Source organism: Hyaena hyaena, unplaced genomic scaffold, assembly GCF_003009895.1.
Source record: "Hyaena hyaena isolate Hyena2069 unplaced genomic scaffold, ASM300989v1 scaffold_257, whole genome shotgun sequence".
Taxonomy (NCBI): domain Eukaryota; kingdom Metazoa; phylum Chordata; class Mammalia; order Carnivora; family Hyaenidae; genus Hyaena; species Hyaena hyaena.
The window spans coordinates 474,583-488,627 of NW_024080889.1; the positions used below are offsets into that span (position 1 = coordinate 474,583).

A 14,045-nucleotide genomic window follows, 5' to 3' on the forward strand; every position below is an offset into this window, starting at 1 on the left:
TTCACTAAAGCCTTTTATGTATCAAATACTACACTGGGAACTTCACATATACTGTGTTTGTAATTCCCATCTTTTATTATACCCTTTAAGATAGGTGGTATTATCCAGTGCCTCAAGAAGGAAAATTACTTCAGAGTCAGAAGAAAAATAGCTTTCACTATACACTACAGAAATTCTTAATGGTTTTTTTTGAAAACCAGTATTAGAATCAACCAAATTATCCTGAATGACACAGAATTAGTTTCTTATCCATATTGGTGTCTGAACAAACTTTGTTTCTCTATTGGTTATTTTAAACACAATTTTTCTTCCACCCTGTTTTCCCCACCCACCCTCTATAGGTTACCATTTTTATGTTTCCTTTTATTTGTAGAAGTTTATTGATTTCCTTCAAAGAACCAGCTTACTTATTGGTTAACTATATATTTTTTCTAATATATTCCTGTATGCTTTAGCTCTATTAATTATTTCTTCTAAGCTTTTTCCCCCACTTATTTTATTAGGGTTTTTTCCCCTAGTTTTTTAGTCTGGTTATTCTTTTTTTTTTTTTTTTTAAACTAAGTTCTACACCCAACATGGGGCTTGAACTTAAAAACCCTGACATCAAGGGTTGCATGCCCTACTGACTGAGCCTATTTTTGTTCTTTCTTTTCTGATGATATAAGAATTTTAAGGCTCTGAATTTCCTCTGAGCACTGCTTTTTTTTTTTTTTTTTTTTTTTTTTTTTTTTTTTTTTTTTTTTTTTTTTTTTTTTTTTTTTTTTTTTTTTTTTTTTTTTTTTTTTTTTNTTTTTTTTTTTTTTTTTTTTTTTTTTTTTTGAGCACTGCTTTCTATGAATCCCATTAATTCCAACATGCTGGATTTCAACAATCATTGTTTTCTAGATATTCTGTCTTTTTTTGTAATTCCCCTTTTTATTTATAATTCAATTCTGTGCTCACAGTGTAGAGCCTGCTTAGGATTCTCTCTCTCTCTCTCTCTCTCTCTCTTCTCCCACCCCTCCCCAGCTTGTGCTCGCTCGCTCACTCTCACTCTCTCAAAATAAATAAACTTTAAAAAAAAATAAAAATTGCTGTTGAGGATTTAGAGAATCTAAATTTCAATTTTTCTCATTCATGTTACTTGATTATGATAGTCATAGATCAGTTGAAGGAATATTTTGTTTTTCTATTGATGACAAATTGGGAACATGGAAATGTCAAAGTAAACCAGGCAAGAATATAACTGTAAGGCTGAGCATGCTAAGACCAGGCTACTTATAAGGTGCCTCCCAGAGTACCATAGAGAAAAAGGTTTTAGTGAATTTCTGCCAAAGATTCCTATATCAAAGACCTTCTAATTTCCTTCCAATGGAGTATCATAAATATGAAACAATGCAATAATGTAGGTTGTGAACCAGGAAACCTGGTAAACTTAGCCCAACTCTAGCCATGAGATCTCAACAGTTTACTCCATCTATTTAAGTCTGTATTTTTACCTGTGAAATAAAGAATTTTGGCCATCTCTAGGTCCAAAAATTGGGACTTGGCCAAATCCCACAACACGTTAGTGACAAGGCTAAAACTAGGGCTGTGGTCTTCTGCCTCCAATAAAGCTGATACTTTAATTTCTTTTTATTCCATTCCACTTTGTTTTTATTGTAGTAAAATATATATAACAGAAATTTGCCTTTGAAATGATTTCGAAGTGTACAATTCAGTGGCATTAATTATATTCACAATGTTATATATATATATATATGTGAATATATATTCACAATGTTTTATATATATATATATATATAATTACATTCACAATGCAGCCATCACCACTATTTCCAAAGTTTTTCATCACCTCAAGTGAATCTTTCCAGTCCATTTTCTTATTCATATAATATCTAGTATTCTACAAACTCTTCAGACATCTTGACTTGGAACATGTATGCTTTTCAAATATATTACTTACTTGTATGTCTTTTGTAAATGCTTCTAATAGTCTTAATTCATAACCTACAAAGGAAGCAATTTGGGTATTTGATACCTATTTCCTCAATCACAAACCATTTGCCCTTTGGTAAAAAACAGATTACATTCTTTTCTATGTGGTTACCTATCAATTTAATAATACATGTCATTAAGGTGGGATTTCTTTAATTGCTTGTTGGGCTCATATTAAGAAAATGAAAAATACATGATTCTGTTGTTCAAGCATCAGGCTTGGTTAATAAAGAGCAATAATTTTTTGATGAGTTTCTAGAAAGCAGCAGCTTCTTCCTAGTCTCCCCCTGCCCTACTCTCCACAGTCCCCTCTGTTACACACTTTGACACTTGGTTTTTGCCCTCTTTAGGCCATTCGGCTCTCCTTAGAACAGGCCCTGCCTCCAGAGCCAAAGGAAGAAAATGCTGAACCTGTGAGCAAACTGCGGATCCGGACCCCCAGTGGCGAGTTCCTCGAGCGGCGGTTCCTGGCCAGCAATAAGCTCCAGATTGTCTTTGATTTTGTAGCTTCCAAAGGATTTCCATGGGACGAGTTCAAGTTACTGAGTACCTTTCCTAGGAGAGATGTAAGTTCACATGCCTATTTTAGGAAATACGTCCAGTGGGAGATACCCCATCATTAGGGCTGGACAGAGTAGTCCAAGAAAAATCCAATGGTACAAGATGACATGCTTTTGTTTCACACACCATTCTCTTCTCAGCGTTTGGAGCAGGTATGTCTTCCCAGGACGACAGACAGACCCAGGAGCCTATGTAAGAAATTAGGTACTAAATCTTTCTTCCTCCCTAGCTATTTCCCCTATTCAAGCATCTATATACAGACTTTCCCAAAATCTCATCTCTATGTACCTCAGAGTGGATCTGAGAATTGTGTGCTTAACAGCTTAATAGTTTGATCAGGATCAATGATTATAGGTTTACTAGAACAAGTCATGCTAAACCAAGAGTTTTCTGTGATTTGATAGTTTTTATTATCCTAGAAAGTCACAGAGGATGACTTATATTCATTGTCTTTCTATATTTCAGCAAGGTATTTGATAGTCTCTAATATATTCTGGGGCAAAATAGAGAGATGCAAATCTATAGTTAGGTAATCTCATTTCTGATTAAATGGTGGTGTCCAGAAGGTTATTGCCCACTCCCTAGAGTAGACCAAGAGGTTCTATATCCAATCCTTTATTACTCACCATGCTTTTAAGACTTTATCAGATTCATGGATTATGAAAAATGAGACTTAAAAATCCTTAAAATACTAAAACAATATATAAAAATGAACCTATAGAAATTTTACAGAAATATATAAAGATAGAGAGATCCCCACATTAGATTTAGAAAATTAATTACTCTTGTTTGGGATGGAAAGACCATGCGTGCGTTAGCAGAAGTTATGGTTGAATTGAGCTGAATAAGCATTAATGTGTTGTGGCTGCTAACAAAATGCTAGATGCATTTTTAGAGGTATAATCCCAACAAGAAGATAACTTAATGGTCCTAGTCATCTGTGTACAAGATAAACTCCCCCTGAAAGAGTCCTTAGACTCCATGCTGAAGCCTGAAGAAGAAAGAGCATGACTAGAGCAGGGCTGATAAGAAGATGAGGAAACTGGATATCCTATCATTTGAGGAACATTTCCTCTGGAGGTGTAAAGGCTATGGAAGACATGATTGTTGTCTTCAGCTACTTGAAGGGCTACCATGAAAAAGAGAGATCTTACTTTGCAAGGCACCAAGGACAGAACTGGGACCAGTGATTTCAAAGTTACAGGACACAAATTTGGCCCAATGTAAGGAAGTATTTTCTAAGAAGGGAATATCTTGGGTCATGAAGTAGGGGTTTTCCTGTCATTGGAGGTAACCATGCACTACTGAATGAATAATATCTTTTCGGCAATACTGGACATACTTGGGGAAGGATTCATTCCTGGTATTACTACTTTAACTGGGATAAGGCTTAGACTAGTTTACCCCTAAGATACATAGTAAATATTAATAGTCTGTGATTCCACTTTGATCTAATAATGTGAGGTCTAGTAACTTAGATTTCATCTAAAACAAAAAAACAAGAATTTAATTAAGGTTCATCTTAGTCCCTCATTGTGGCTGTCAGATTTACAGAGTAGAGACAGAAACCAGTGGTATAAGTTTAGCTCTACCACCCAGCCACAAAATCCCTAGGTGAGATGAGGATCCTACTACTTATATCTAAGCCAAGGACATTGGAATGGACCTCAGGTGCTAGCCATTGGTTCCTCTTTCACTAGTCCCACCCACTGCTCCAAGCTCTTCCTCTTTGTTATATATAACACACACAGACATGTTCCAGGGAACACATGCACGTACATGCTCTGTGGACTGCATGGCCAAGTAAAAAACTACTTTAGGGGCGCCTGGGTGGCTTAGTCGGTAAAGCGTCCAACTTTGGCTTAGGTCATGATCTCGCGGTTCGTGGGTTCGAGCCCCACGTCGGGCTCTGTGCTGACTGCCAGCTCAGAGCCTGGAGCCTATTTCAGAGTCTGTGTCTCCCTCTCTATCTGACCCTCCCCTGCTCACGCTGTCTCTCACTCTCTCTCCTAGAAATAAATAAAAATATTAAAAAAAAAACTACTTTAATTCCAACACTGAAGTTAAACTCTAAATGTGTGAACACTGAGGAAAGAGCCCCTATCAAGGGGTTCAAGATTAGCCTGGTTCTCGCACTTATGTTCTATGATGAACATCTCTCTTAAAGAACTTCTAAAACTTAGGAGCTAACTTAGTCCCTCCCAACTCTTGTTTTGTTTGTTTGTTTGTTTGTTTAAGTATAATTAACATGTAACCTTATATTAGTTTCAGGTGTACAACATAATGATTCAATATTTGTGAACATTGCAAAATGATAGCCACAGTAGGTCTAACTAATATCAATCATCACACATAGTTAGAATTTTTTTTTCTCCTTCTGATGAGAGCTTCTAAAATCCCAACCCTTGATTTTAAGGCAGTCCTGTTCTGGGCCTTTTATCTGAAAGTGAAAGTACTAGAAGAAAGAGTCTAAGGAGCTGCTGGCTTTTAAAATTAAAGTTGGGGGGGGGGGTTTCAAATTAATTTTTTAACTCAATTACTGGGAATAGGGTGGGGGAAACAATCTCTAAAAATTTTTTTAATGTTTTTTAATTTATTTTTGAGAGAGAAAGAGAGACATAGCAGGAGCAAGAGAGGGGCAGAGAGAGAGGGAGACCCAGAATCCAAAGCAGGCTCCAGGCTCTGAGCTGTCAGCACAGAGCCCAATGCAGGACTCAAACCCACAAACCATGAGATCATGGACCTGAGCTGAAATCAGACGCTTAACCAATTGAGCCACCCAGGCACCACCACCCCCCCTTTTTTTTTTATGTTTTTTTTATTTATTTTTGAGAGAGAGGGGAATAGTCTCTAAAAAAGTTGAGTTTTATGGACAGTATTAATGACCATAAGGTAGAAACATAGACTGCACAGAGTTGCTGTTGTAAATAAGCAAGGGAACTGTGAAGTGAAATGCAGAGGTTTTCAAGCCTGCTACCTACCCGCCTTGAGCTCTACTGACCGAACACTCACCCTTTTCAGTGCAGACTGTGTTAACTATGGATTTGCCCTAAATCAAGTGTCAGTCATCTAGTTGTAGAGAAAATTTATTTTTTAATGTTTTATTTATTTTGAAAGAGAGGAAGAGAGAGTACAAGGGTAGGGACAGAGAGAGAGAAAGAGAATCCCAAGTAAGCTCCATGCCCAGTGCGGAGCTCGACCCAACACAGGGCTCAGTCTCACAACTGTGAGATAATGACCTGAGCCGAAATTAAGACTCGGACGCTCAACCAACTGAGCCACCCAGGCGCCCTGAGAAAATTTGTTCATGATTTAAATCTCAACCATTCACTCTTTACACTGCTAAAGAATGCTATTCAGTCTTGTTAACAGACTCTTCTCCCAGTGTTCCTTTCACACCTAACCTCATTTCTACCTCAAACCTTATCCCAAGACCAGTTTAGATCAAGTTGGGCCCAGTTCCTGAGAGGAAAAGTTTAACCAAAGGCTTGCTTCTATAAGAGGATTTTTCTAAAACTCTATTCTAATCATTCCCTTTCTTGTTACAAAACAAACAAAACTCCTTAATAGCTCCTATGGCCCCAGGATAAGGATAGACCCCTTAGAATGATTTCAGAAACTCTCCACAATTTGATCCATACCTACCTTTCCCACCTTAATCTTTGCCTCTCATTACTTATTTCCATCACCAGGAGATGAGATTGCTTACTATTCACAAAAGACATGAGACTCATGACTCTGTGCTTCTGTGTGCTTCTGTATACTCTGTTCTCTCTTCCTTGAATATCCACCCTCCCCACTTTTCCTGGCTTGTTTGACCTCATCTTTTAATGCCCAGTTCAAATGTCATTCCCTCTCAGAAACCCTCCCCTTCTCCCAAACTCCTCAACTATGTACCCATTGCAGTTTGTACTTTCCTCTCTCATAGCACTTTTTCTGTTGCTCTATAATTTTTTTTACAAAGGCTGTCCATATCATGTTCATGTCTGTCTCCCCTGAAGTTCCCATAATGGTACCTCACACATAAGCATTTAGTTGCCGTTGTCAAATGTTAATGATCTCCAGTCTGATCCTAAATCTCTCATTCCAGAGTGAACTAGAGAAGCTGTTCCAAATAAGAACAGATGCCATAGGCCCACCCAGATTCCAGACCCAGACCTAAACCCAGAAAGCCCACCCAGGACTCACTAGACCTCCTAGAGTCAGGGGTAGGGTGAGAGTTAATGGCCCTTCATCCTTTTCTAAATGCTCTTTCAAGTCAAATGACTAGTGTTTTTGCAAGGCTATTCTGTAACAGCCATCTGTGTCTGCAAGGATTAGGATTTAATTTGTAAAAGTCATCTTAAATTACAACCAAACTAAAGACTGTTAAAAAACACATCTTAAGACCTCACCTCCTTAATAACAAATAACATAAGACTTAACGCTTGGCATCTTATTGTGTCTTCAGCCTTTTCCCCACAAAGTAGAGACTGATTTCTCATCATAGGACCTGGTAAACGTTCTTCTGTGCCCCCACCCTCCAATCAAAACCATACTTCGTGTTAAGATTTCCCAGCTGTCCAACTATTTACTAAATGTCTGGTGGGTATACCACTGAATTGAGCACTGTGGGACAAGCTCAATAGCAGCAGACACAGGCCTTTCCCAGAAAAGCTGATTGTCAAGGTTCTGGGAACACTGAGTTATTTAATTTTTGTTGTTATTTTGCTTTCTGTTTTGCTCATAACAGTTACCAAGAGTAGTGTTCACTACCAGAGCTTTGGTCATTAAGCTGTACCTGTTGGATGTGTTAGAGCCATGTGAACATCAGTGGCCCATTTGCTTACTTGGGCATTGCAAGGTAGTTGGTAGTGATGTAGTTGAGTCCTAAAGTTAAGGAATGATCCTAACCCCTACGACTACTTCTGCTGCTTCAGTCAGTAAGGGGCCCCTGGCAGCTTTCCACTTCCCCTCTGGACCTACTGGGCACTGGCCCAGTGCCACTCAGTGTAAGGTTGTCAGTATCCCCCAACCTTCCTCTTTCCTTTTCTCTCCTTCCTTCCCACCTCTCCTGTTCTTTCCAATCCCATTTTACCCTTTTTATTCTCCTCTCTTCTTTCCACTCTTCCCACCTCCTTTTCTATTTATACCATAACTCTTTCCCCTTACTGCCTCCTCTATTTTCCTTCTTTTGCCCACTCAGAGAAGCTCCAGCTGCAACTGGAAAGTGTGGTCTTTCTGTTTGTAATATGACTGGAGAATACTAGGAAAGGAAGATGGTAATGGCAGACTGGCTTCAGGACCAGTTCCCTGTGTTCCTTGTCATTTATGTAACTGCACAGCCCTCATTCTTGCCCTGAGAGCATTTTTTCCTCCAGATCTATAGATGTGAACTCCCCAAAGAGACACACGTGGATGCATTCAGAAAAATAGTATCAGACATTTTATATTCTAAAGCAAAGTAATGAATGTATTTGTATTTTTCTCCAGCTTTCTAGTTTTTTCCCCCTCCATAAACAATTTTTTTTCTTTCTCTAATGTTTAAAGGTACAAGAGACTGAATATAAACAAGCTTCTAGCAGAACAGGCCCTTAGTAAAGGTTTGTTTAAATTAACTTGGGGGTGGGGGAAAGGTGAAGCCTTACAAATTTAGGGTAAGCAGATTCCTTCCTCTGTTACCCATCCACCTTTATTAAATTTAACACTAAGCTCAGTGCTGGGAACACAGGACTGAAAATAATGACATAATTCTTACCGTTTTAGGACTTACAGTCTGTATTCACAAACTACTGCTGTATGATGTTTGACTTTATCAATAACACAAGGATATCCTTTTTGCCACCATAAGGAAATAGAAGTAGTTTAATTTGCATTTCATTCATGTATTTGTTCTTCCATATGGCAAAACATTTGCTGAGCAGCCATTCTGCCAACCTCCATACCAGACGCTAATGATACAGAAATAAAAAATTGTTACTGACCTTGAAGAGTTCATATTCTAGTGAAAACACATCTAAAGCAAATTGCATTACAAATTATACCTACAGTTGGAAGGAAAGCTAATTTCAGCCTACAGTGGTAAGGGAAGGCATTATAAAGGAAATAAATTTGAACTTAGTCTTGCACAGAGAGATGTTGGTTAAGTAGCAACAGAGTAGCATAATTTAAAAAAAAAAGTTTTGGTTGCAGTTAGACGTGTATCTGAACCCCACTCCATCAGATACCTGCTGTATGACATTGAGCAACTTAACTTGGCCTTGCTGAATGTTTATTTCTTCACCTTTCTTTCTTTGAAAGAAAAATAATAACATCTATCTTAGAGAGTTGTGGTACGAATTAAATAAGAGAATGTAAACTACTGTCCCTACCACATAGTAAACAGTATCTGCTGTAACTATCGTAAGTGGTCAGAGGCAGAAGAGGTAGGAAGGGCTTACAGCTGAAGAAAGCATGGTAGCAATGAATTCTTTCTTTAGAGCAATGATGGATATTTATGTTAAAAATACCCAAATGCTCTAAACCAGACAAAATAATATATCATTGGAATCATTAATATACTTGAAAAGTATCTCAGAGATATCAAAGCCAATGCTGTCATTTTACAGATGGAAGAATCAAAACATATTAAAATGATGTACTTTACTTATGTCACATGATAAATTATAAAAGCAAAGCCAACACTAAAACCCAAATTTTCTTATGGTCATTGCTTTTTAAGATCACTGGCTCCTTAGGGTGCCTGGGTGGCTCAGGTGGTAAAGCTTCTGACTTCGGTTCAGGTCGTGATCTCATGGTACATGAGTTCAGGCCCCGTGTTGGGCTCTGTGCTGACATCTCAGAGCTTGGAGCCTGCTTCAGATTCTGTGCCTCCCTCTCTTTCTGCCCCTCCCCCACTCAAGCTCTGTCTCTCTCTGTGTCTCTCTGTGTCTCAAAAATAAACAAACATTAAAATAGAAAAAAATTTTAAAGCCTCCAGTGGCTCTAATGGCCTACTGGAGAAAGTCCAGACTCCTTACCAAAGCATACACAATCTCACACTATTTCCTCTTCCTGCTCAGTTCTCCCTCCTCCCCAGGCAGTTACTTCCCCACCACATTCATCTCACCATTAAGCCACAAAAAACTTGCCTTAGAGAAACCGACAGGTCTCACTGAGGTGCAAAATGCACTCACAGAGCTACCTCATTCCTTTTCTTGTCAGCTTTGGGAGGCAGCAGGCAGTCACTATTGGTGCCAGTCAACAGGTAGAAAAAGTGGGGGCCTCAAGTACAATGGCTTGCTTGAGAGCATACATCCAACATGACCACTGAAGACTAGAGACAAGGCCTCTCAGTTGCTTCATTTCCAAAAGTGATGTTGTAAGGAAAAATGCTTCTGGCATATTTTGGCCACAGGATACTTGAATTTATAGGTTGAAGTTATCTGTAACCTGTTCATATAATATTTATAACAAAAGAAAATAAATAGCAAAAGATTTAAAAGAATAATATAGTGGGGTACCTGAGCCTGGATGGCTCAGTTAGTTGAGCATTGGGCTTCAGATCAGGTCATGATCCCATGGTTTGTGGGTTCGAGCCCCACATCGGGCTCTATGCAAACAGCTCAGAGCCTGGAGCCTGCTTCAGATTCTGTTTCCATTTCTCTCTGCCCCTCCCTGACTCACACTCTGTCTCTCTCTCTCAAAAATAAATAAACATTAAAAAAAATTTTTTGAAGAATAATATAGCTACTTCTAAATAGGTCTTTATGTGAAACTAATCTGGTATATTAGCAGTCTAAATAAAGGGGGTAACACTCTAGCAAGAGTAGTTTATATTTCTTCAGGTTAGTCATTTTGTTTAAGAAATTTATTATTTTCTTTTTTTTTGAAATGTATTATTTTCTTTCTTTTTTTTAAATATTTTTTATTTATTTCTAGGAGAGAGAGAGACAGCGTGAGCAGGGGAGGGTCAGAGAGAGAGGGAGACACAGACTCTGAAACAAGCTCCAGGCTCTGAGCTGGCAGTCAGCACAGAGCCCGACGCGGGGCTCGAACCCACGAACCGCAAAATCATGACCTAAGCGAAAGTCGGACGCTCAACCGACTAAGCCACCCAGGCGCCCCAGAAGTGTATTATTTTCTAAATTATAAGTTTTGTTTTTAAGTAATGACATGAAGCATCCTATGCCTTAACAATGCCTTATACACTGAATGAGTTTCAAAACTCATAGTTCTTAGGTGTCTACTTTACTGTTGGAATGATTAAGGAAATGGAATAGAGGAAGGCAGTGATATATAGGAAGGAACATTGGATTTGGAATCAAAAGGTCATTTATCAGCTGTACAACCTTAACAAGGCACACCTGCTTTCTAAATCTCACTTGTCTTCTCTATGAAACAGAAGCAATAAACTGCTTCTCCCAGGACTGTCTCATGGCTCAAATAAGGCAATATATATAAAAGTATTTTATAAACTGTAAGATACTATCTAAATATGAAAAGTGATAATGATCATGATGATTATCCAATAGCCAAATGTTCAGCATATTTTTTTAATAATAGTATTTATTGAAGTTTTACTATACTAGGCACTATTCTAAATACCCTATATGCATTGTCTCATTTAAACTATTCTAAAAGTAAACATTCATCCTCACCTCACTGAGATGGGGAAACACAGGCACAAAGAGGTTAAGTAACTTGCCCAGTATCACAGTAAATATTAGAACCAGATACAAACCTCATTGTGTGACTCTAGAGTCTGTACTTCTAATCCCTATACTATCATGCCTCCTGATTTATTCCAAGGAAGTAGTTTGTCACCTAGAAAAATGCTTTAAGTGTATAAATGTAGCTCAGTTTTACACATTTGGAAAGATTTCATCTTCTCTGATTTCTTCTTATTATCTTTGTAATTCCTATTCCAAAGTCACAGCTGGAAGTAGATAAAGTATATACTTAGTTGTATTTCACACTCTGTTTACCAGCAGACTTTTATTTTTCTAGGTACTGTGCTAAGTGCCAAGGAATAAGGCATAGTCCTTGCCTTTGAGAATACCTAGGTTTCTCATACAAAAATAATCCTCATAATGCAGTTCATGCAACAAGTTCATTCTAAGAGTAGTCAGACAAAAAGGGCAACAGAAGTCAAAGTTGACCAAGATCCATGCTGACCTGGGTGATCAGGAAAGGCTTTATATAGCAGATGAACAAAACTTTGAGATGGATAGGATTTTCAGTGGACTGGTAAGAGAACATTCTCCAGCACCCTGGATAGCTTGAAGAAAGAAGCTAATGTTGGAAAGCACAAGGCATGACTAGATAGTGGAGTGCAAAAATGGATTTGTATATAGTAAAGTTCTAGGAAAAGGCTGAAGGGGAATTGTATAAAACCTAGAATACCAGGCAAGAGAACCTGGCTTTATTTCATGTAAATTTGTTGAGCAAAGTAATGACATGGTCTTCATGGTATCATCAAAGTAAGAATAATTAGCTATACATTACTCCATAATTTATAAATTCACATTGCCTGGTACACTGTAGGTGCTCATTAAATGTCAGTCCTCTAATCTCTTCTCTTTCTGCCCTCATTATCTAGGTTATCTCATTCAATCTTGTAGCATTAAATGCCATATATTACAGTTACAACTCTAAAAGTGTACATCTCCACCCAGGCTCTCTCCAGAACTCCGGATATTTATACATACAACTGCTTACTCAGACCTCCACCTCATGTCTAATTGACATTTCAAATTAAACATAATCAAAACTAAATTCCTGATCCCTCCCCTCACCCAAATCTGCTCCTCTCATAGTTTTCCTCATCTCTTAAATGGCAATTTCATTCTTTTTTTTTTTTTTTCAGGCCAGAAACCTTGGAATCCTACTTGACTCTTCTTTCTCTCGTTTCTGTATCCAACTCATAAGCAAAATCTGTTGGTTTTTTCTTCAAAATATATCAGAATCTGCTTCTCATTCCCTCTACAACTAACCCTAGGCCAAGGCACTATAATCTCTTATCCGTATTATTGCAGTAATGTCTTAACTGGCCACTCGGCCTCAACTCATGCACCACCCACCCTACCCCTTCATTCTCTTCTTCTGAAAAACAGAGAGACTTTTTTAAAAATATAAGGCAAATCACATCACTTCCCATCTCATATCCTGTAACAGTTCCCCATCTAGTTCTGAATTTTTGAAAGGCCCTCCCTGATGTGACTCCCTGTATATTTCTCTGACCCCACTCAATCTTTTCAAGTCATCTTGACATCATATTTGTGAAACACAGCAAAACATTTTCTCACTTCAGGGCCTTGCACTTGCACTTTCTTCCTCTAGAAATATATATTGCTCATGCCCTTACTTCCTTCAAGTCCCTGCTCAAATGATGCCTTTTCATTGAGGCCTTTCCTAACCAACCCACATAAAAATCAACCTCCCTTCCCTCCTTTCAGCACCCCCTGGTTTCTAAATGACAATTGTTAGGCTATCTATCAGTTATTGAGTTCCCACTGTGTATCAGTAACTATTCTATGCAGTTTACAGTATCCTCTAATTGAATCCTTACAACCAACTTATGAGATTGGTATTAACTATATAATTGAAAAAATTAAAGGCACAAGGAAGCAATTTCAAACCCGTGTCGAGAATCTGTTATACCGAGCAAATATTATTCCCATTTAGATACAGGAACTGAAGCTTGTAAGTTAAGTGTTTTGACCAAGATCACATAGCCAGGAAGTAGAAATTAAAATATCAAGGTACTGATTCTTTCCATTCTGTCTCACTGGAAGCCTGGAAGGATGAATCGACATGAAGAAAGACTAAAGCCAGAAGAATAGTCAAGGGATGCTATAGTACTTAAAATGAGATTGATGAAAATGCAGCCAAGCAGAGGGAGATTAGAGAGATGCTTAAACATAGACTACTAACACCTGGACTAAGTATTTTCATAAATGGTTTGATAGTTTCTCCTATCCCATCTGTACTTGGGGTCAGAGAGATCTTGGTTCTAATGCTGGTACTTCTGTCTATTTGCTGAGGTACATTGAATATGTTATTTCTCTTTGCTATATTTCAGTTACTTCATCTTTCAAGTGAGGATATTGTCATGTGTTCTCACTAATATATTGTGATGATAAGATCAAAAGTGATCATGAAAATCCCTGGTAAAGGGTAGAGCCCCATGCCGCTTGATTTGGTAATGCTGAGTTCCTTTTATCCATTTCCAGCAAGTCACTGCTTAAGTTTTTACATCCATTCCTCATTCCTAATATGAGGGTGACCTGCATTTTGTTACTTGTGTTATAACAGACTCTTCCTTGGAGGAAGTCCATTATTTATTACAGCCCCCTTAGTGAAGGAAAAATGTGTTCTGAGTATTGGCAATCATGACGGGGAGACAGCATGGTGATGTAAAGAACCAGTTATTAGGTGGACCTTGGGCAAGGCACATAACCTCTCTAAACTTGTTCCTTTGCCTGTAAAAGACAGATAATGATAGCTACATATGAGGTGATGTAGAATTAAGAGAGGTGATGTGAAGG

The 14,045-nt window shown here is 38.1% G+C and overlaps 1 protein-coding gene across 4 annotated transcripts in view; it reads left to right on the top strand.

The window, feature by feature from the left end:
- The window catches only part of FAF1 (Fas associated factor 1), a 451,681-nt gene that overhangs the window by 409,030 nt on the left and 28,606 nt on the right, over positions 1–14,045 (top strand). For all 4 annotated transcript variants that reach the window (XM_039245398.1, XM_039245400.1, XM_039245401.1 and 1 more), the window contains one exon: positions 2,328–2,543. In XM_039245398.1, the coding sequence (XP_039101329.1) occupies positions 2,328–2,543 (216 nt within the window). The remainder of the gene's footprint in view (positions 1–2,327; positions 2,544–14,045) is intronic.